The 22,864-nt window shown below is 41.8% G+C and overlaps 3 protein-coding genes across 8 annotated transcripts; all 3 read left to right on the top strand.

Moving 5' to 3' along the window:
• Positions 1-7,629, top strand: LOC134065799 (cholesterol 24-hydroxylase-like). Of its 3 annotated transcripts, none has more exons than XM_062520887.1 (15): positions 1-210; positions 1,003-1,080; positions 1,310-1,394; positions 1,484-1,557; positions 2,375-2,461; positions 3,632-3,770; positions 4,028-4,141; positions 4,227-4,383; positions 4,850-4,912; positions 5,393-5,465; positions 5,560-5,644; positions 5,870-5,980; positions 6,784-6,872; positions 6,995-7,061; positions 7,241-7,629. In XM_062520887.1, the coding sequence occupies exons 2-15, from the start codon at positions 1,019-1,021 to the stop codon at positions 7,385-7,387; spliced, it is 1,353 nt and encodes a 450-aa protein (XP_062376871.1). In that variant the 5' UTR covers positions 1-210; positions 1,003-1,018; the 3' UTR covers positions 7,388-7,629. The 3 variants fall into 3 exon arrangements, with proteins under 3 accessions (XP_062376871.1, XP_062376869.1, XP_062376870.1); XM_062520885.1 differs by lacking the exon at positions 1-210 and adding an exon at positions 361-584; XM_062520886.1 differs by lacking the exons at positions 1-210; positions 1,003-1,080 and adding an exon at positions 361-584.
• Positions 7,630-8,680: 1,051 nt separating this feature from the next.
• Positions 8,681-16,907, top strand: nlrx1 (NLR family member X1). 4 transcript variants are annotated; one of them, XM_062520883.1, is made up of 9 exons: positions 8,681-8,870; positions 9,637-9,755; positions 9,919-9,988; positions 10,080-10,168; positions 10,963-11,582; positions 11,684-13,113; positions 14,287-14,373; positions 14,997-15,248; positions 15,535-16,907. In XM_062520883.1, exons 2-9 carry the CDS (start codon positions 9,659-9,661, stop codon positions 15,881-15,883), a joined length of 2,994 nt encoding a protein of 997 aa, XP_062376867.1. In that variant the 5' UTR covers positions 8,681-8,870; positions 9,637-9,658; the 3' UTR covers positions 15,884-16,907. The 4 variants fall into 4 exon arrangements, with proteins under 4 accessions (XP_062376867.1, XP_062376864.1, XP_062376865.1 ...); XM_062520880.1 differs by having other exon boundaries at positions 10,077-10,168; XM_062520881.1 differs by lacking the exon at positions 8,681-8,870 and adding an exon at positions 8,922-9,458 and having other exon boundaries at positions 10,077-10,168.
• Positions 16,908-17,145: 238 nt separating this feature from the next.
• nherf4a (NHERF family PDZ scaffold protein 4a) lies at positions 17,146-22,858 on the top strand. The gene is made up of 11 exons (XM_062520879.1): positions 17,146-17,311; positions 17,843-17,870; positions 18,031-18,095; positions 18,472-18,677; positions 18,987-19,191; positions 19,386-19,522; positions 19,619-19,823; positions 20,593-20,789; positions 20,902-21,114; positions 21,526-21,747; positions 21,870-22,858. The coding sequence occupies exons 1-11, from the start codon at positions 17,296-17,298 to the stop codon at positions 21,900-21,902; spliced, it is 1,527 nt and encodes a 508-aa protein (XP_062376863.1). The 5' UTR covers positions 17,146-17,295; the 3' UTR covers positions 21,903-22,858.
• Positions 22,859-22,864: the final 6 nt, after the last annotated feature.

The following is a 22,864-nucleotide window of genomic DNA, read 5'->3' as shown; positions in this document are numbered from 1 at the left end:
TTGTTTCCCTCAAAGCATGAAGCATTTTTGGTGCATGAAAGCGCCTCTTGTTTTCCCAGGCGGACAAACGCACCGTTTATCCCATTAAGATCGTAACACCGGAAGCCAATAACGTCTTTGTAAATACATATAATTCTTTAAGTTGAACGCTGGAGGTCATATCACACGTTTCAGATGGATCCTGGTGGAAAAGAGGCGGATCTCGTTGACGTGAGTCAGCCTGAGCTTGATGTCAAAAGCTGAACTTTCTAGCCTGATTGTCATCGACTTTCAGAGCTCTGTGAGACTTTGCCGAAGCTGTTACGTCACATGGGAGGGTGCGCCAGGCTATGAACTTTCATACTTCCTTCTCCAGTGTTGTTTAGGGTAAACTTACGTCAATAGACCAGACTGCTCAGGATAATACAAATATCAGCTCCTCAAGTCAAAGAAGAAATGGCACTGATTTATCAGATTGCAGTGTGGACTGGATATCTGGTGTTTACTGGAGTTGCGGTGGCTTTCCTATTGTTTGTTGGCTTCTTTCTTCACGTAAAATATGTGCATCGAAAGTTTGATCATATCCCAGGACCACCAAGAAACCAGTAGGCTATACAATTTTACTTTTACAGTTTTGAGAAGGAAGCTAAAAATCATCTATTTTAACTAATTAAAATTGCCTAAAATAGACTAATTAAAATAGTCATATTTGTACATGTTTATGTTTATCGTTGTTATGATTACCATATTAATTGTCTATTAGCCTACTAATATTATTCGATAGCCTGGCTAGAGCCTTCCGCAAGGCAGGATGGGACACCCAGGCTAATTATTCAACTTAGTTTAACTTTAAATTGTTACATTACATTTGATGATGTGCCTTACTGTCATAAATCGCTTTGGATTAAAGTGTGCAGGTGGGTAAAGCAGTTGGCCTACAGTATATGTAGCCACTGGTTTTGCTTTGTCTTTGAACTCTTATTCTAATCTGTCTCAATGTTTTTGTTGCTGGCTTATCCACAGCTTCCTGTCTGGACATATGTCACCTTTTTTGGCAGACACAAGATCTGGCCGTAATCTTAATGACACATTTCTGAAATGGTAAATTGACTGTGACAGTTATTCTATTCTATTCTAACTATATACTGTAGGACTGTGACAAGTAGGCCTAGGCTACTCAAGTCATGCTATGTAATATGAAATAGACATAGGCTAGTTGTTGATTGGCCATCGTGGGACAAGGAGGTTAGCACCATTATAAGTCTGAAATACACATTATGTGTGTTTTGTTCTCATTGTCAGTTTTGTTCTTTGCTTTAATGTTTTCAAGGGCTACTGAAGCAAGTGGGCCTATCTGCAGACTCAACTTCTACAATGTTGTAGTTCTCCTTGTGACTTGCCCTGAGGTGACCAAGGTAAATAAAAGCCCCTGAATTCACTTAGCTAATTTATGGCTCTCTTGTCTCCTGTAATCAGACCTTAAATGGTTTACTTGCTCTTATAGGAGATTCTGATGTCACCAAAGTATAGTAAAGATCCATACGTGGTCAAGTGTTTGTCCAGCATGTTTGGTGTCAGGTAATATCCTATGTTAATATACAGATATACTTGCCCATTTGAAAAGCCTCTCTCACATTAACAGAAGTTCCATTCACTACAAATGTAGTCAAATTTACCCTAAATTACCCCTGAAAACATACCAAAAACCAAGTTCTAATAAGTGGTCCTTAATTTGGAAAACAGGCCCTTAATTTTACCTAAAAAGGCCATTTTGAGGTGTGACCCCTTAATTTACATTTAAGGTGTCAGGCCAGGGGTTCTCTTTATTATGTTGTGATTAAGGGGTAATTTAGGACACTTTAAATACTGTATCTTAATTTTATTTTAAGGTGTTAATTCAGGGATTCCTTGATTCAATAGGTATTTCTCCTCAATCAATCTTAATCTATGCACATGTCTACTTAAAAACTTCACTTTAGAAGGGTTTTAAGGTCAAAAGTAGGCATTTATAAGGGGTGAAATTAAATTTTGCATGGAGAGCCTGAGTGGCTTTTTTCCCTTTTTCTTATCTGCCTTTAAATAACACATGAATGATAGGCCTACTTAACTTTCCCAAGCTGGAGATTGGAGTCACAATTTATATTAATTTATACAAGTGACTTGCTTGACTTACTCTATCATACCGCCAAAGGAAAATGTTAAATTATTCAATCCATGGGGAAGTCGGCAGAAAAGGCATACCAAACTCCACACATTACTTGAGTCACATCTGTATTCACCTTTTGCACTGTGTAAACCCATGCTATGAGTTATAGGAGACTCATAAACGAACAGATAAATGTATGATACTTAGACCACTTATAGACTTTCAGCCTCTGTATTTGATATTGGTCAGATTTCTTGGAAATGGCCTACTGACTGCTCTGGATCACAATCAGTGGCACAAACAGCGCAGAATTATGGATCCTGCTTTTAGCAGTTTGTGAGTAACACACTACTTTCCTTTTATTTGTTTAACATACAATTTTATTTAACCCTTATGTTGTCCTTGGGGTCAATTTGACCCCAAGCCATGTTTAACATCATAAAATATATGGTTCACTTTTTTTGTTTTGCTTCAAGTTTCATGACTTTTCCTCATTTGAAGGGTACAACAGAGTAAACATGAAATTTGCACAAAAATATGTTTCCAATGTCCTGTAAAAAAAATAGTTACGTTGGTGGTATTGGGGTCAATTTGACCCCATTTTTATGAAACATGATGAAAATGAATATTTGACAAATTATGGATATTATTATTGTAATAGTATGAGAACATGTAGTTATTATCATTGTTGCATATACAAGTACATATTACATATAAGTTATTTTGGCAGGTCTGAAAAAGTCCAAAAAGTCAGCCTTTGGGCTGTTGACACTGGATTGGCCATATTGCCAGTCAGGGTTCCAGGGTTCATAAAGGGGTGTGGGGGGGTGGGATTGTTTTGTAGGGCTTTAAATGGTGGTTATTACACTCTTGTTAAGTACCTACCACAAAAAAAATTGGGTAAAAAAAAATATTTTAATCATATTTTGAGAGTTTTTTTAGCTGGGGTCAAATTGACCCCAAGGACAACGAACGTCGGTAAGATTTGAGGACAACATGAGGGTTAAAGAAACTCACTGTAACACGTGGGGCCCTAATTTGAATGATGGGTAAAGTGCCAAGCCTAATTATAGCTGCAGCTGCAGCTACTGTATTAGCAATCAATTAACATGGTAACCATGAGAACAACCTTAGTCACAAACATTTATGAGTCAGCTCAATATTTTCGCATGCCACACAATAGCTAGTTCATCCATGAGAACTTTGTTTCTTGACAGACTTTGTACTTTGCCTGCCATTTTAATTACAGCCTAAACTTACTCTGAGAGAAGGCAAGTTCATACAGATCATTCAAAGTGAAATGATACATACAAATGAGCAGGTTGGTGTTGACACATACTGTATATCGTTTGAAACCGTAATGAAAGTACAGCGGTAAAGAAGCCTCTTTGGGAGATAGAGCTTTGCAACAGCCTCTAGACCGACACTGCAGTGTTTTTCACTGTTTGTGCTATTGTTGATCTAATGACTGCTTTCTCTGCCTCTGCTGTTCTGATTTTCAATCAGATACTTACGGGGTCTCATGGGTGTCTTCAATGAGAGAGCAGAGTGCCTGATGGAAAAACTGGAGGAGTACGCTGAGAGACAGACTCCTTTTCAAATGGACAAGCTAATTAACACTTTCACCCTGGATGTGATTACAAAGGTCACTGCCGCACAAGTCCTATAGAAAAGAGTGACGAACTTTGGCCTATACTGTTTCAAGAATTTGGGGAGTTTGAATCTGTAGATTAGTCCATATTTACCCAAATGCATTACACAAAATATATTCAGACAATGACAATCTAGTGATAGAAACTAGACAAGAGTTTTATTTTACATGTAGATAGGACTCTGCCTGTGAGGCTTATGTTTGAAGTAACCTATGTTTTGTTGTATTGTGACGGTTGTGTTTCTATCCAGGTGGCCTTTGGAGTAGATTTAGATTTATTCAATGGTGGTGACTCTCCATTCCCTCGAGCCATTGAACTCTGTCTCAAGGGCTCGATCCATTATATCCGAGACCAACAATTTGAGGTGAGGTGACCCAGATGCACAGACTGAGAAAGTGAAATGAGTAGAAAAGTCCTCGTTAAGATTGATCATTGTTCCCCTTTTCCAGTCTCGGTCTGAGAATAAAGAAGTTGTGCAGCAGATAAAGGAGGCCCTACTGCTTCTCCGAGAAACTGGAAAGACCTGGATCAACGAGAGGAAAAGAGCTGTCCGGAATGGGGAGAATGTGCCCAAGGACATTCTTACACAGATCCTTAAAAGTGCAGGTATACGTTGCTTCAACTGTCGGTAAAGACAGATGGAGCAGCATACCATATACTGTATTCAATTTGTAGATTAGAAGTATGTAGGCTGTAGGAGGATATAGGCATCTGAAAGACTGTTGTTGAAAAGACTGGTTGTTTTTTTGTCGGTTTATCTGAGTAGAGAAAGGGTAAAGAGAAGATAACAGGGATAGAAACGTCTATGTTTCAGGAGATTTTCTCAGAAGAGCATGATCTCAAACTGCACTAGCGTGATATCTAGTGTTATCTTTCCATACATTTTTACACCTTCCATTGCTGCATCCCTGAGATTAGAAAAATATCACTTTACTGGACTGTAAGAAACCCCCTCAATTAGAATGGCTATTCCAGAGGATTGTCACCTTCACTTACAGGGATCTAAAAATCATCATCTTTAAGGATTGACATCTTATCAAAATCTTATTTTTATGTTGTTTTATCTTCACAGAGGAAAACAATGATGAAGATGAAGAAACCATTCTGGACAACTTTGTCACATTTTTTATAGCAGGTGACTATCTTATGACATTGAAAATAAATTTACTTGATCAATGTTATTTATACTGTTATCAGAGTCTGTCTAATGTCTAATAAGGCCCAGCCCGATCTGCCGGTGATTTGATTTTGCCCTGCAGCTCAGGCTGGAAACCTCCAAATGTTTCCTGCTTTCGTTACAAATTTGAGGGGGCAAACTGGCTTATCCACCTGGCGCACCCGGACCATCTGATTGGTCGAAGGGCTATCCAAATGCATAGAGGCTATGCCCATTGATCACGTGGAAAATACAGAGCAGACATCCCAGACTACTGTTCAATCTTAAAAGATTGAGCTTGGTCTAGTGATAGCCAGGCTACAAAACCAGCGATCGAACCCAGTGGAATTTTGGGGGAACTGCAACCAAAATCAACACAGTGGGGTTTAATAGGTAGTGAACAAGCTCTCTGTAGATAGGCTCTTCTGTTTTTCATTAACCAGCTGATCGCATATCCAGGTCAAGAAACAACCGCTAACCAGCTTTCATTTGCTATCATGGAACTTGGAAGACATCCAGAGATACTAAACAGGTATGGAGTATGCCATGTGTTGATGTACAGTACCAGCAATGTTTTGAAATGTTGCATTGACAAACGGAGACAAATTAATGAAATTAAATCCCAGGCTAAAGGAGGAAGTGGATGAAGTTATTGGGATGAAGCAGGAGATCAGATATGAAGACTTGGGGAACCTCACCTACCTAACACAGGTTGTGTACACTGTGTTAACGAATTCAGTTTGCTTATTTATAATCATTTATATGCTCTCAATGAACAAATGGTCTCAATGAACTTTATAGAACTCCCAAGAGGGAACGCTTAGGGGAAGGTGGCAATGAAAACACAACCCTTTAGGAAGCTTGAAGGAAGGAAGCTTGAGGAGAACCCCCGCTCATAATCTTCTTGATGTCTCTGAATCTTGTCTCTGTCTGAAGGTGCTGAAAGAGACTCTGCGGTTATACCCTACTGCTCCAGGTACATCTCGCTATGTTCCGCATGACACCATCATCAATGGAGTGAAGATCCCAGGAGGATGTCTGACTCTTGTAAGTGTCATGCTCAATAAGCAGCTCCTTCCAGAAACAGGCCTGACTGTTCTGACATGGATCCGATCTTGTAGTCAGTCAGGGCCAGGTCTGTTTACAGACAGCATGCTACCGCTGCTGCTAACGTGGAGGGTTGCATTTACCTGTACAATCAGGTGTGTGTGTGTGTGTGTGTGTGTGTGTGTGTGTGTGTGTGTGTGTGTGTGTGTGTGTGTGTGTGTGTGTGTGTGTGTGTGTGTGTGTGTGTGTGTGTGTGTGTGTGTGTGTGTGTGTGTGTGTGTGTGTGTGTGTGTGTGTGTGTGTGTGTGTGCGTGTGTGTGTGTGTGTGTGTGTGTGTATGGATGTAGTGGAGGCTAAACTCAAATAAACACAGTTCATCCACTGCTGAAATTTCAGAAATTGAGTTTATCTCTTTCAAAAGAGTTTATCCACCAATTAAAACTTTTAACATTCAAAAATCATGCTGTATTATCCACATTCACAATATGTACAGTCATCAACACTCTGGAACCATTTGATATCAATGGTTGGCCAATAACCTCCACCATCACCAACCATGTTTTGAATGCCTTTTTTTAAAATCTGCTATCACATGGCACAGTCCACAGTCACAGTCCACCTCACCGAAATCACAGAATTCATAGATTACTCACCTCTTATTTTACCACTACATCCTTGTTATATATGTTTGTAGGCCTATAAAGACAGTTGAGTATCGGTTGAAGGACAAAATTGATATTTCAATTGCATGGACCATTTTAACATTTTGACAACATTTGACATTTTGATTTTCTATTTTTTAGTTCAATTCATACGTGTGTTCAAGGATGGAAATATTCTTCAAAGATCCACTGACGTTTGATCCAGAGAGATTTAATTTGAGTGCTCCTAAGTAAGACAACGATTTACATTGTGTTGTCATTTGTTTGCAACAATGATATTGTACATATGGTAATATGCACAAAGTGTAAGGCCAGGCTTGAAAATGTCGTTTTTTATGCTTTATTCCCTAAGGCCTTATTTTTGCTACTATCCCTTCTCCTTGGGCCCACGGTCTTGCATTGGGCAAAACTTTTCCCAGGTAAAAAGCACACATCCATACAAACACACATACAAACACAAGACACTGCCATTTGTATTTGAGATTAAAGATAACCAGTAACAATAACCTAACCCTTGCCAAAGTCACACATTACATAATGAGATCAGAATTATCTAAGGACTTTTGCATCTGGTCATAAATGCCATGTTTGTTTACAGCTGGAGGCAAAGGTTGCACTGGCTAAACTGGTGCAGAGGTTCGACTTCAGCCTGGTGCCGGGACAGTCTTTTGAGATTCAGGACATGGGCACACTGAGGCCACAGAATGGGGTCAAATGCACGGTCAAACAGCGGGACAATGCCTAACCCTCAGAGTCAGAGCCCTCTAGGCCTACTTTAACAGGCTACATCACTGCTATGAACACACAATATGTCAACCAAGTCATGCATTAACCATATAATCAAATTATTATCAGGTTATACTACACGACTGTGTAGCCCTTTATATCCTGTGTAACTGTATTACCATGATTTCGGTTCAATATTTTGTTTTGGTTGAAGATCATGTATTTTGTTCTGTGGACATGAAGATAATAAATACAGATGAAAGAAAACTGTGTGTATCAGTGCTGCACTGGGAATGTCGAGGCCTTGAGGTGGATGGGGTTGTCCTAGAATAATGTTTTATAAAGCTGGGAATGGATAGGATTGCACATACAGACTTTTCAAAAACAGTGGGAGTGGATGGGGTGATGGTCCAAAAAGAGTCATCAAAAACCCTGGAATTGTCTTCAACAGGGCAGGGAGTGGTGGGGGTTGTTGGAGGAGAACCATTCACAGCGCTGGGGGGAGTAGATTAGATTGTCCTCTGAGAACCTTCAGTAGACAGGCCTGGCAATGGTTCAAGGAACTTCAAAACTTCAAAATCTGGGAGAGGCTGAGGGTGTGGTCTTGCTGGGAAACATCAGAAAAAGGATTAAAGTCTCTTACAGTGACTCCTGAGACAGCCACAGTATGGCACAGATATCCTAGCTGTAGGCCTAGTCATACTCACAGTTGCTGGAAAAGTGGATTAGGCTACAATACATTTTACAATAACATAGTTAAGTTTAGTAAACACATTCAAATAGCTATATTCTTTTAAGAAAATAATTGCATGTTTCACAAGCAGGTCATACAACTTCATTATGTACTAGGTGAACCAATTATGTGTAGTATGCACATGAGGCATGACGACCCCTAAAACAGTGTGGCTGTAATTACTGAACAACTGAGGACCCACAGTGGTCAATCACTGCATTGCAGTTTGACTGCTGCAAAATTCATGCAGAAAGCGACTTTTAGGCTACTCACCTTTCCCCTTATTGTTATACTAGTAGGCTAATAATAATAATAATAATAATAATAATTCCCGTTGTTAAAAAATGACCTGTGAATAGGCTCCCGTAACGTTATTCTATTGAGATAATCACAATAACCTAACCTTGTTTGTAATAGCCTAGTCTATAGGCCTACACGGTGCATATCTAGCTGTGAATTCGTTCTCCAAATAGTCTACTCATTCTTGCCATTCCTTCAGATTCGCCGACTGTACAAAATGTGCAACTCCCTCAACGTGACATCACGTAAGCTGAGTTCAAGCAGGAAGTGTAACGGGTACTGAGTGTTATTCAGGGAAAGCACAATCAGAGTTCTTAGGGATCTGATACTTTCGCAGTTGAAATGTCGTTAAACCATACATTTCGGTTTCGTATCGTCCAGATATAATGCAATTTAAGCAATGGTGTCTAACTAGCGTAACATTAGTACACAGCGCGCTGGGTTGGATTCGGGAGAGAAGACCGGTAGGGTAGGGTAGGCTATTTCAATTGCATGATCGATCGGCACGGTGATTGTTGGTCTATGTGTCAGTAGTCAGGAAATGTCTACTATTAATCTGACATATGGCTTGATGGTTTTCTGGTGGAGTAGGCAGGCTACATCGTGATACTGAAATGTAGTCGCCCTGTCTGAAATCAAATATGACGTTTTCACAGGGAATATAGACCTGCCTAGGCATGCATGCATGCATGTTGGGCTACATGACAGTTAACTTTGACATTGTAATCAGTGTGATGAGTGGGAACTGTAACGCTATTAACGAATTAAACGTAGAAGAGTTAACATTGCAAGAGCACGACCTTGGCATAAGACCCATGATGAATGAGACAAATGTTTTTCCGTAGGAGCAGAATGTGTATTTTAATTGCTGTCACGCACGGCACAGCAAACGCAGCTGTCCAGTGCTTTGGCTTAATATAGCCTAGCCTAGATTATGCCCCATTATTGTTTAGCCTTTCAGCCTTGTGCCTGTAGTTCCAAAATGCAAATCGGGGTGGTGCATGTCATTTTCTGACAAGATCAACTCCTTACAGACTTTCACACTCCACTGATACAGGTGTGCAGAATCAGAAACTGCACCTCAACATAGGCATTCATCATCATATTATTTGGAATTAGGTATAGTCTAACGTTTAGTTTTACGTTGTGAGGGGTGGTTGTTAATTAATAAAAACTCACTAATGTTATGCAGGGAATGGTGCAGATTAAATAAAGTAAGGAGGACTTTTTTTCAGAATGCATTAATGGGACATCAAGATGTGGCGTTGTGGAAGATGTAGCCCCGGGGCAAGGATAGTTTGGAGGAGGAGGAGGAGTCAGGCTAGTAGGCAGCTCCTTCCTCTCTACGGACAAAGTAAGTTGGTAACTCTCACCTCACCTATATAGTGTACAGTGCACATGATCATGCTACACTCACCTGCTGTCAGGTGTTCACATTGTGTGTTATGAACAATCCCTGCTCATACAGCATATCCAAAATAAGATTAAGTAGATGTTTTGTTTTTGCCTTTCTTTAGATGTTGACCTCAAGCTCATGTCAACTGATATGACCAGTGTTAGAAATTTGGGTGTGTCCACATTTTCAAGGTGAGGTAGTCAAGGGCTGTGTAAAGGTAGCCAATTTTATGTCTTCACTGAGCTGAACAGATCCCTAACAGCCTCCCTAATTCCTCAGCAGATGGTATAAAGTGTCAATAGTTGGACTGTCTACTGCTCATCCATCAGTTGCTTGCAACTTGAAGACGTGCAAGAGAGAATGTCATACAGGTAAAGAAGTGCTGACTCCTACCTTGATCATTTAATTGGTCTTTTTGTATTTTATATTGTTGCAATGATGTGCATAGCTTGATGTGTAGATGGTTAACAGACCCTCTGGAGACAGACACCATTTAGACTATGAAGCTATTTTTGGCATTCTTATGCACTAATGCCATGGTATGGTGATGGTTATAGGATTTGGCAGACACTTTTGTCCAAAGCGACTCATTGATAAAACAATGCAACAGTTAAATTAACAGTGAACAGCTTTAAAAAGTTGTTAAGACTATATGGAGGAGAATATCAATAATGCAGATGGATAGAATGAAATAGATTAAATAGGCCTACGATCAATAACCTAATTAAAATAAACATTGAAAATAAACAAATACTACTGTTATGTTTGTTTGCCAGTGTGCCACTGGTTTTGTCTTATTTTCTCCATCAGTAGAAGGTGTTATGGATAATGGGGGAATTTGATTATAGTGAGAAAGAAGAATAAAGGCCACACTTAGGTGTTTATTATACACTGTTTATTGTACAGACGTGCCTTCTTCAGTGCACTGCACTCAAGTGAATGCATGTCTAGCTTAAATACTCTTACATACATCCCCATAATCAATTTTGTTATGGGCAAAAGACAAAGTGGGCTTTATTCAATGACAGTGAAAGTGGGCTTTATAACTTTGAAAAAATAGATGAATGAAAATAGATTGAAACTAAATGTCATATTTTAACCATGTGTCCCTGTGTAATCAGATAATCATGATGGCAGTGGTATAATAATAATGATTTATATTTAGCCCCCATAGATCCACTTGACGTTCACAAACAGAAACTGAAATTATGGTTCAGCCATCTACCTCAAGAAGAGAAGCAATTTGGAGGCAGCTTCTCCCCAGAAACTATGCATATCGATCCTCTCATTCTGGAGAGGCACCCAGCTGAGGATAAGCCAGGTCCCTTTTACACTCACCAGAACAAAGGTGTATCCACCACAGTCGAAGAGCTTTTCCAGACAACCCTCAACACCGGAGACCAAGGGGTCAACATTCTGCTTTACGGGGCAGTGGGCTCCGGCAAGAGCACAGTCGTGCGGAAGCTGGTACTGGACTGGTGCTCTGGGTCCTCGCTCTCTCAGTTCCAGTTGCTAGTGCCTTTCTCCTGTGAGGACCTCTCACAGATGTCCAAGAGCATCTCCTTGCGAGATCTTGTGGCCAGGAAGTATGTGCACCTCCGCAAGACTCCGTTGCTGAGCGGAGAGCTTCACCAGGCAAAAAATGTGCTTTTCGTTTTCAACGGCATGGAGAGGATGAAGCTGGACTTCCGCATGGCTTCCACCGAATTGTGCAGCGATCCAAATGAAGCTCTTCCACCAGGAGCCATTGTTGTAAATCTGCTGAGGAATTATCTTCTGCCTGAAGTAAAAAGATAATTCAAAACATTTGTTACACTTCCTGTTTGTAATAATACCATCATTAATTCGGTGTTGTTTATTGATTTTATCTGTTCTATTCCTCCCAGGCAAGCATTTTGGTCACCACAAGGCTGTCTGCTCTTGAGCGGGTTCCCCAGAAGTATGTGGCCCGGTATGCACAAATCTGTGGCTTCAATGACCCTGCACGCCAGCGAGCGTACTTCACAAGCAGGCTCCTGCAACAGACTGGAAGGGAGTCCCGCAAGGACGAGCTGATTGAGCTTTTTTACCTCAACCTGCGGCAGGAGAGTCAGCTGGCAGCCGCCTGCTACCTGCCCTCATACTGCTGGCTCACCTGTGCCACTCTGCACTTCCTGCATTTCACAGATGACAAAGCACCCATTCGCACCCTCACCGGTATCTACACAAGCTTCCTGCGACTTAATTTTGGAGGTGAAGTGCTTGACACTGGAGGTGGTCTGTCTTCCCAGGACCCGCAGAAGACATCCTTGATGCTATATGTTGTACAGACCGTCGGGAAACTGGCCTTTGACGGGGTCACGAAGAAACGAGCATCCTTCTCCGAGGACGAACTCGAGCAGTGGATCGGTGGGAAAACGAAGACAGACGAGGAGTTGCAAAAGCTGGCCATGTTCCGCACGGATGTGCTGGATTTCTTCCTGGTGCCCTGTGTGGAAAGCAAGCGCCTGTATGACAGTGCTCAAATCGACGCAAAGCGCTACGTCTTTGCTGTCCCTGCCATGCAGGAGTACCTCGCCGCGCTCTATGTCGTTCTTGGTGAAAACAAGACCGCCTTGGAGAAACTTACCAAGCAGGTGTCGGACTCCATCGGTAAACCTGACGAGGACGTCACCACCCTCTTCAGCATCCTCTCCAAGTTCATACCTTTCAAGATCTTTGCCGTGTTCAACCTCTTGAAGCTCTTCCCCAGCTTTCTAGAGAAGATCAGTCGACACAGCAAAGGGCACATCGCGCGCACGATGGCCGCGGAAATGTTCCGCTCGGAGGACAGTTACAACGAGGACGTGCTGGACCAGGTGGAGCAGAGCCTGCTGGGAGTCCACGGACCCTTGCCGGAGCGACCCCTGGACAAGAGGTCCTTCGAGCTCTACCCCATCTTCATGGGAGGACTCCTGCACTACGGCAACCGGCGGCTCCTGGATCAGCTGGGCTGCAGCATCAAGAGCGAGTCGGTGTCGCAGATCACCCGCTCGCTCAAGAAGCAGCTGATCAGGGAGAGCGGGAAGAAGCAGCCTCCGGAGGAGATGATGGACCTGCTGACGCTGCTCTACGAGTTCCAGAACCCCAGGGTGACGGCGGAGGTGCTGCAGTCCATCCAGGCGATCGACCTGTCGACCGTGCGCATGACGCCGCTCAAGTGCTTCGTCCTCAGCGCCGTATTGAGCTGCTGTGCCCCAGGGTTCCTGCTCAACGACCTGATCCTCTCCTCCTGCCACCTCACACAAGACCTGCTGCACCTACTCTGGCCTGCCTTCCGACACACACGCGGCCTCAAGTGAGAGAGCTTGCTCTTCTTTCAGGTGGTCTAGTAATTGGTAACAGAGTTAGACATTTAGGGTGGGTTGCACCAACCTGGTTTAACTTTTAAACTAGTTTATATCATGGTTTACTGGCTAATTATGTTGCACCAACCTTAAACCTAGTTTAAATTCAGTTTAAATTAAACTCAGGTTAAATTTAAACTTCAGGTTATCTCAGTTTAATTCCCAATTTAAACCTAGATTAAATGCAAGTCTGTTGCACCAGTCATTTTAAACCTAGGATGAACTTGGAATGTTTTCTCTGCCAGTATAAACGAACATGGAGGAAATCTCCATCAAGTTACTGTCAATGTAAATGCAAGCTGTCATATCATGAACTTGCCATCTGTTTTAGACGTTATATTAATGATCATTTTTAATTCGATTAATACTTTGAGTCAAGTTGTTGTTTTGTAATGTTAAGCCTCGGCTGTTGATAGGCCACTGTGATAAATTCCCTACGTGTAGCACAAGGAACTTAACACCTCTATGTAGGCTATATTTGAAATTAGCTGCAAAAGAAAACTTCCTAGAGGTCTTATATGATAACCACCTTCCATCAGAAATGTGGGACTATTACATTGCTTTTTTAGGATTTGAAAAGGTAGGTGCTCAACAGCAAGTCTAATGGATTGTGTCTTTGGTTGAAGTGGACGTGTGTCATGACTTATTGTGTGAGAATGTGCTTTGACAGAATTACATAACAATTCTGAATTGGGCAGTCACGATCAGATTGCTAATCATTAACCAATCAGTAATCTATGCCACCAGCATCAGCAGAATGCTTGGCCATAAATAGCTACTCAATTCCATTCTATCACTCCACCATTTAGCAGTCACTATCTGCCATTACAAATGCGGTAACATTTTCCATGCATGGTGAACTAACATGGTAAACTATAGTGTTACGTGATGCTTATTCATATTCATACCAGTAATTCTAAATATTGCTTTAAGTATTATTTTACACATAATTGCATATAATTGTATATTGTGTATTGTATAATTGCACATATTGATGGTTTAGAATTGGAATTGGGTGGCAGTTATCCTAATGACATGTACTAATGTCTAAGATTAGTTTTTCAATTTAAAGTTGACAAACTAACTGCAAGCGTGTGCGTGCCGTGTGTTTTTGTTATCTTCAGTCTACAGTTTAACCTCCTCGGTCCAGAGTCCTGCACACTTCTGAGAGATCTCCTGCTTGAACCCAACTGTACCATTAGATCGTTACAGTAAGATACTGTTTTACTCCACACTTATATTAGTCCTGATTACCCGTAATTTCCCGACTATTAGCCGCAGCTTATATATTGATTTTTCTAAATTTCTTCAGCTATGAGGTTGATACACGGGGACAGTTAATATGGAATCAATATGGTTTTGTTTCTTTTAACTCACATAAAACACTGTCCCGTGGCTTATACACAATGCGGCTTATATGCAGGAAATTACTGTAGTTTCTTTATTTAAGATGTAAAACTGCCATCATGTACCTCCCTCCCTGTGACTAGTTGATAAGGTAAGTAGTGGTGGTACATTAATGAAGACTAGATATCACATGGACATGTGAGTATGTAACTTTATTTACCAGTATGTTTTTTACTTTATTTTATTTATTTGATTTGATTTGGATACCTAGCTGAGAAGACTTAATTCAGTCAGAGTTTGGTCTAGTCAATAGACTAAATTCTAAGTGCTGTTGTTTTTTTTGTGTATTTAACCTGGATGACCTCACTGAGATGTTCATCTTTGCTAACCTCTATGCCTGCTCAACCTTTTCTGTAACATAATTACTAATTACTGCCAAAAAGCAGGTGTGATAACTGGGGTATACCCTCACCCTCACCCTACACAGGTTATGTGATAACAACCTGCTGGACACAGGGGTCGGAACCCTGCTAGACAGCCTCCCAGAGAACCAGAGCCTGCAGAACCTGTCCCTGATGCACACCGGTCTCGGGGACTCGGCTGCGCTGCAGCTTGCTGAGGGGCTGGGCAAGCAGACGGGGCTTCTGGAGCTCAACGTGGCCTATAACAGCATCGGGGACAGCGCAGCGGTCACCCTGGTGGACGCCTGCAGAGAGCATCCAACCATCCACACAGTACAGTAGGTGTCCGCGCACTTGGGCAGAGCTGTTGATGGGTTACACATCGAACATTCAAGAACGTGTATTTATGTGTCCATGAATGCATAGGCGTCATATTTGTGTTTGGATTGTTCCATTGCATGTTCTGTATGCATTGAAGTCACATGCTTGTACATGTCACAAGCGCTTATATATCTGCATTACACTTACAGTACGTGAAACAGCCAGAGACCTCTGAACTGTACTTCATATCAGTGTAAAACTGTTTTGCTAATTTGCTATGTTTTTGTCTTATGTTATTCGCAGCCTGTACTTGAACCAGCTGACCGACGTAGGGAAGCAGTCCCTCTACAACCTGCAGCAGGGCGGCTCAGGGCGGCACGTGAGGGTGCTGGCGTCGGTGATGGAGGGCTCGGACATCTCCGAGGACTGGCACCCCATCCTGAGCGTCATCGGGAAGAACTCGGTGTCGTGGGAGCGGGAGCGCGTGCGCGAGCAGCTGCTGGTCTTCCTGCGCGACCTGGAGTGGGGCCGGCAACAGCAGCAGAGCCTGTGGAAGAGGCTGCACTTTCGGCGCGTGGAGAGCGGCGTGAGGCAGACCCTGCTCCTGCTGGAGAAGGCCAGCTCCATCGGCTCTGGGAATAGCGGCCGCTAAACCACTCGCTTGGGGGAATGACGCGGGACGCACAGACGTGGTGGAATCTCTTCACACAGCGGTGTGGTTTCCACAGCGGGGAGACAACCAGGGGCATGCAACTGAAACGAGCTGCAATAATTACAGTTACAGTTACAATTAAGGATAACAGTTTCAAATAGTTATACTATTATAATGATTATAATAATGAATTAGCTTCCACGTTTATCAATGGAGCTGACTACACCTAATGTGAGAGCGCTGTTTCTTTGCACCGTCAAAGAGATTAGACTGGTCTTCCAAAACTGTTTATATTCTCCATGAACCAGTTGCATGCCTAGTGTAGCCCAGCTGCTAGGCTGTTGCTGTTACTGTACTTCCAACATGTATGACAATGCATGTTCATATGCATATCATTATCCCTTTTCTTTGTCCTTTATCCTCTACGCAGGATATTAGTTAATGTATTAACAATTAACTCAAAGCCATGCCATTGTAGGGTCAGATGTGACATAGTCTTCCATTGCAGAAAGCACCAAGTCTGTATGAAATTCCATGGTACTAGCCAGAATTTAGCCTCGCTCCGCCTGTCTACGTAGTACGTACTTCCACTCAATTTATTTTCCCTACAGTACAGACCAACCAGCAAACAGAATGCTTTCCTAAGAGTGGTTGCATTTAAGTTGTGGTTAACCAACCAACCACTGGTATTCTCAATGGCATTGTGATAGACCTCTTGTGATAGACTTTCATTCATGCTCTGTTTAATCCCGTAGGTCCCTAGATGGTAAACATGATGTTACATTTAGGTGGATGTTTGTTGAATCATCAAATCATATTTGTTGAATCACTGACATTTAAAATTGTTGTTTTAGTGTTTGATGTAGTGTTGTGTTGTTGAAGAAACTGTTTGACAGGCCAATACGAGATTACAAATCTCATAAGTGTTACAACGATAAAGGGAAATATGTAACATTTCAAGTGTGCTGAAATGAGAGTGCCTTACCAGTGCTTTGAAGAATAAAGCCAAAAGATCAAATAATAATATTAGTGTAGTTTTTTTTACTTTTTTATTATAGCGTGTTTGTTTGTTTGTTTTACTTCTTAAGCAACATGTAATGTAAACAACACCCTTTCCCGAGGTGACTGTGGGCCATTGATGGGCTGTGGCATGACTGCATCTGCATACTGATTAACCATTGAGCTGGTAAATGTTTTGTGGAGGAGGAGCAGCTCTCTTGGACAGGTGAGTTGCTGACGGTACATTCTTAATGCTCTACCAAGCTGTGTACCTTGCACTTTCACATCAACACAAACCAAGACAGGTGGAATTCTGGTCGGGACATTGCAATAGAAACTCACATGAAATATTTATTTATTGATTCATACAGTGCTTTTGTAGGGCTAGAGACCCAGAATAGCAAAACGTCAACATGAGATACATAACAGGTGAGTGATTTTGTTTGTGTTCTGCGCATACTTTTGTTAACATTGAGCTGCTTGGGATAAGGGTGGGGATTGGGAGTATACAGTACGTGCAATTTACAATACTGGACACAAGAGTGTAGCAGTTAAGGCTAAATTGTGTTGTTTTAAATGCTGGATGCTGTATTTACTGGAGTGTGCAAAAAGAATGTACAATTTTTATACCTGTAGATTGAAACCAGTTTGACATGTTATTGTACCACTAGGCAACCTAATGACAAACAAATGACAATGACAAAACTGCTCAAACGATTACTATTATTGCTGATTCTGGGCTTATGGTGTTGGTATTGTACTATCACAGTGATATTAACTGCAGGTTGCCAATGGGTAACATAGAGCTTACGTTCTAAACAGACCAGTTTGAGCCTTATGAGGAGTCTCAGTTAATGTTTACGTCTGAAGGCTGCAGCCTGGTTCACACATTCATGGGAAATCTTTTAAACTGGCAGGCAGATTGTAACCAGCATATGGATGTTGTTTTTTTATTCCCAGAACTAGAGAAAAGCCATGACATTCCTCTGTAAGTCTCACAGCCTTTGTGGTGGTTCACATGTTTTGTTTCTTGTCTTTCCTTCTTGTCCATAAAGTTCTGAAATATCCAGCAAAAACTAAAACAACAGTTTCATTGTCTTGTATTTATCCATGTACACCTCCCTAATTTGATTTCCTTTCATGTTTAGGAAATTTACTTTTAACCCAAAACTTGGAATCGATAACCCAGCCTTGGTCATTTCAGATGACACAGGTAGGTTTCAACCCATAAACATAGATAACAACCATCCTTAGCGCACCATACTATCAGAGCGAATTCCGATATCATCGAGTATACAGTAAATGCTCCAAGGAGAGAGGACAAGTAAATAGTAAAATAGATTAGCCTTACTTACATCATCCTCTTAGGAATGTTGTCTATGCAATTGCAAGAGATACCTTTACAGTATGGCTGTGGTAACCTAAGTGTTCTGGATGCATCCTCTGTGGTTGCCCCAGAGACAGATGTGTGGCTATGGTAACCTAAGTGTTCTGGACTCATCCTCTGTGGTTGCCCCAGAGACAGATGTGTGGCTATGGTAACCTTTGTCTTCTACGTTCTCTAAATGCCTCCGCTGTCGTTGCCCCAGAGACAGACGTGCCCCTCCAGCTGTGCAGGCTGAAAAGGGAGAAGGGCCAGGGCTTCGGCCTCCACCTGCAGCGGCGGGATGACGTCCAGGGTCACCGCATCGGACTGGTGGAGCCTTGGAGCGCGGCCTCGCAGAGCGGGCTCAGGGAAGGGCATCATGTGGTGGAGGTCAACGGAGAGTTTGTGCACACCAAGGCACATGCCCAGGTGACCAGCCCCACTATACTTTACAGCTCTGCCATTTTTTTTCCCTGCTTTTTCTCGGCTTTCGTTTTCCTCTTTTTCTTGTGTTCGATGGTAATTCCACAGCAAAAAAAGAGAACTGAAATGAAATTTGTAGTGTAAGTGTACATGTTATGTGGAATTATAGTTGTAGAGTGCAAGGTTTCAGTGTAGCATGTAACATGTTTTTCTAAGGTTGATATCCATGAATGATCTAGAAAATATTTACCAAGGAATGTTTCATTTTAGTGATATTTCTTTCTAACTTTGGCTATCACTGGGTTTGATTGACAGGTGGTTCGACAGATCCAGGAGTCAGGGCTGCTGCTCTATCTGCTTGTGGTGAACAGTGAAGACTATGAGAGGGCTGTGTCCAAAAATCTGGACCTGAAATCTCTCGTCAGTGCTCATCATGGCGGCCTCTCTGCCCAACCTAGGCTTTGCCACATTATCAGAGAACCAGACCATGACATGGGTCTTACCATAACACCCATTGAAGGTATAAGTTATAATAGGCCTGTTGAACTGTACATAATAACACAACACAACACAACACAACACAACACAACACAACACAACACAACACAACACAACACAACACAACACAACACAACACAACACAACACAACACAACACACTTCAATGTCACAGCTTTGTGGTATGAATGCATGACAGTAAAATGAATGTTTTCAGGCATGAAGAGTAGTTACCGTGTGAGTGTGGTGGCTGAGGGGCCTGCTGAGAGAGCAGGAGTCTGCACTGGGGATCGTCTGGTGTGGATCAATGGGAGCCTGGTCTCCACCCTCACACATTCAGCAGTCTCCAAGATAGTGAGTCCCTCTTATCGGTCGTGAAACATTACATAACTACCTCATCCTTGCTCTTTGATTTGTTTTGTTCACAATGTTTATTTTTTTCCTCTACAGGTCAAGAAATGTGGGGATCATTTAACAGTTCTGGTGATTGACGCACAAAGTGAGCAGCACTTCCGCCAGCGGAACATACCCATATTGCCCACTATGGCCGGTTCCCACAATCTACCGCACAGGCCCAAAACAATGCATCTTGCCCAGGGCCCGCATGGCTATGGCTTTCTACTGCGACAAGAGAAACTGCCAACAAGACAACTTGGTCAGTATCACATCCGCAATTTTTCTTTTGGAATGAATTCTAAAATTGTGCAATATGCCTACCGTAATTTCCCAGCTATTAACTGTGGCTTATACATTGATTTTGCGAAATATCTTCAGCTATGAGGTTACAGTAATACACAGGAGCAGTTGATATGGTATTAATATGGTTTCATTTCTTTTAATTTGCATTTAAAAAGTGCCCTACGGCTTATACTCAATGCGGCTAATACACAGGAAATTACTGTAACTCCAAGAAACCAGCATTTAGTTTTATTGTAAACTAATTTTGTATATTTTATCTTATCTAGCACATGTGCACAAATTGCATTGCAGTAGTGTATGGAGCTATAGTGAAATTATTTCCCTGGTTACCTCAGTATCTGTTGATAGACTAATATATTCAGAGAAACAACTTTTACCTCCACACTGCTCAGACAGTAATTGAAAGGAGTACCATTTGGACATGTCAACAGCTTCATCTAACAAACACAGACTGATGGTGCACACTGACCCAAATGTTGGTGCTTGTTGGATATTGTTGGTGTTTGTTGGGAATTGTGCAAATTAGGTTATATGGCCTTTTGGGCCCCCACTGTCGACTTCAAGGCAGCAATGCCTGGAAGATGCTATAGGGTTAGGCAAGGGTTAAGGTTAGGGTTAGGGTCAGGTGCCTTGAAGTGGACGGTTGTAACACTGCCTTGAAGTACAAATGACCATCAAGCGCAAAACACCTTAATAAAACTATATGATTCCAAAATACCCTTCAGCTCATTTGCTGCGTGAAGTGGACCCTGACAGTCCAGCAGAAAAGGCAGGCATGAAGGATGGGGACCTGCTGCTGGCGGTGAACAGCGAGCCAATCGAGGCGGCCGAGCACGAGGACATAGTCAGCTTAGTGCGACAGAGCGGCCGACAGGTCACGCTCACCTGTATCTCGCTCACTGGGAGAGCGTTTTACGAGAAGGTGTGTCATGGTCATACATTTGTCAGAGTGTATCTGTCTATTTATTTTTTATTATTATGATCACTTATCACTGCCTGATTCCTCCTTAAACAATAGCTGTATTGTGCCACAGATAGCACTGTCTCCCCTCCTCTTCTATGAGGAAGATATTGTGGACAGAAGTGAAGAAAACAGACAGGACTACGTTACTCGGGGAGGCCAGCCCCTGAAGAGTGACCGTTCAGTGCCACCCTGCCCTCGGCTCTGTGTTCTGAACAAAGAAGCTTCGGGCTTCGGCTTCAGTTTAGGATGTGTCGAAAATGAACCAGGGACGTTCATCAGCCAGGTAGGACACTCATCCCACCTTAGATAGCGATAGGACCTGTGGCATTGAAATCTCTTTTTGTTATCACTGATGTGACCTTGAAACACAACTGGGTTTGGCACCAGATTTTATTAAGCTCTTGTTAAGTGGCTAGGTTTCGCTTGAACCATCTAGACTCAAAACACACTCTTCTCCCTGTCAGTTTATGATTTGTTGTATTTATTGATTTTTTTTTATCTTACATTGCTGTCTGTTAATTTGCACCTGCACAGCACTGTGGTCAGTGTAAACTGTATTTTATATGTGCCTTAGAAATACATTTTACTTCCTTACTAACTGGCATTCTATTTAAAGTGAGTACTATTTATTAATGCACTAACTTGTCCTATCACGATTGTTCCCTTATTTGTCCTGACCTGTCCCCCTCTGTAGGTGACTGCGGGCAGTGGAGCTGAGAGAGCTGGACTCTTTGAGGGCGATGTGGTGGTCGAAGTGAATGGACAGATGGTGGAGAGGGAACATCTGAAGGAAGTGGTGAGGATCATAATGTGTGGTGGATCGTCCGTCAGGATGCTGGTCATGGACAAGTCTGGATATAAGAATGTGAGACAGAGTGGTCTCCCTTACACTGCTATGGTCCCTTGCAACAAGAAGGTAAGAGATAAGAACGCACATACAGTCCACTCTCATTCAAGCACACAAAATCAGTGTGTTAATCAAAATGATGTATGTGTCGGGTATCATAGTCAATGTGTGCATCAATTATTCTATTGCAGGTTTCAGAACCAATGCACAACTCTTTCGTGTAAGAAGATGATAAAGCCTTGGCCATTGCAATATGTGAACAGTACCTAAAAAAAAAAAATCGTTTGGTAGGCCTATATCATTTCATGTGTATTAATGTAGCTTGTGTCCTCCAGTTCCATGTTGTGTAAAACATTCAATGAAATGTGTGCACTTTTCTAAAGAAAAATGTAGAATGCCAGCGTTATAATTAATTTATTTTTTATGCAGTTTTATCAGCTGCCACTTGCACTTTGCTATGGCATAAAGGTTAAGGGCCTAACATATTTGATAATGACCACAGATCAAACCACCATTCACAGCAGAACTGTGGGTAGATTCGCTCCCGTTTGGTTTCTTGGAATTACATTTTAACAGTAAACAGGAAGTGATTATAGTATCAAAAAAGCCCAACCAAATAAATGTAACAACAGGAGCTGAGAAGTAATGGCAAAAATCACATAGTACATTCCTCCCATTTACTCAGCAAAGTTGCTAAAAACACAACATGACAAGAACATGACAGGACTGTATACACTGAGGTTGAAGGATTACAATGTTCACTATGATGGTTTTCTCATCTGGATTTTGAAAGAACCTAGAGGAAATGTATATAATGTATAAAACTATGAGACAGGGGTACAAAGGTTAAGATTAAGATGAATGGAGTCATATTATTATATTGCAGGTTATGTGAGTAGACGTAATGATGATTAAGCAAGCAACTATTCACACTTCTACAAATTATGTTGCATAATGTTTTGTAGAAACAAACATAGAGCATTAAGAGTCTGTAATGAGTTGCTATAAACTAGTAGACCACACTTTCACTGCCCTGATAATGCACTGTGATCCTGCTTTTTTATGTTACACACAGCATGTCAGAGATGCGTACAATGGGCAAACACTGTGGCCCCACAGGAATTATTCGAACTGTATGTACATATAATATATTGTTTGATGAAATATGGTGTGAATAAATAAATAC

Source organism: Sardina pilchardus, chromosome 19 (assembly GCF_963854185.1).
Source record: "Sardina pilchardus chromosome 19, fSarPil1.1, whole genome shotgun sequence".
Classification (NCBI taxonomy): domain Eukaryota; kingdom Metazoa; phylum Chordata; class Actinopteri; order Clupeiformes; family Clupeidae; genus Sardina; species Sardina pilchardus.
This window is presented reverse-complemented; position numbering and strand designations above follow the sequence as displayed.

What these genes read in the sequence shown, in the direction of transcription:
- LOC134065799 (XM_062520885.1), top strand. Translation starts at nt 436, where the DNA reads ATGGCACTGATTTATCAGATTGCAGTGTGGACTGGATATCTGGTGTTT. An exon ending in AATGACACATTTCTGAAATG is followed by an intron (nt 1,081 to 1,309) that starts GTAAATTGACTG and finishes AATGTTTTCAAG; the next exon opens with GGCTACTGAAGCAAGTGGGC. An exon ending in CATCCAGAGATACTAAACAG is followed by an intron (nt 5,466 to 5,559) that starts GTATGGAGTATG and finishes ATTAAATCCCAG; the next exon opens with GCTAAAGGAGGAAGTGGATG.
- nlrx1 (XM_062520880.1), top strand. Translation starts at nt 9,659, where the DNA reads ATGTGGCGTTGTGGAAGATGTAGCCCCGGGGCAAGGATAGTTTGGAGG. An exon ending in CCTTCCTCTCTACGGACAAA is followed by an intron (nt 9,756 to 9,918) that starts GTAAGTTGGTAA and finishes GCCTTTCTTTAG; the next exon opens with ATGTTGACCTCAAGCTCATG. An exon ending in GGAATTATCTTCTGCCTGAA is followed by an intron (nt 11,583 to 11,683) that starts GTAAAAAGATAA and finishes TATTCCTCCCAG; the next exon opens with GCAAGCATTTTGGTCACCAC.
- nherf4a (XM_062520879.1), top strand. An exon ending in ATTCAGCAGTCTCCAAGATA is followed by an intron (nt 19,523 to 19,618) that starts GTGAGTCCCTCT and finishes TTTCCTCTACAG; the next exon opens with GTCAAGAAATGTGGGGATCA. An exon ending in TGGTCCCTTGCAACAAGAAG is followed by an intron (nt 21,748 to 21,869) that starts GTAAGAGATAAG and finishes ATTCTATTGCAG; the next exon opens with GTTTCAGAACCAATGCACAA.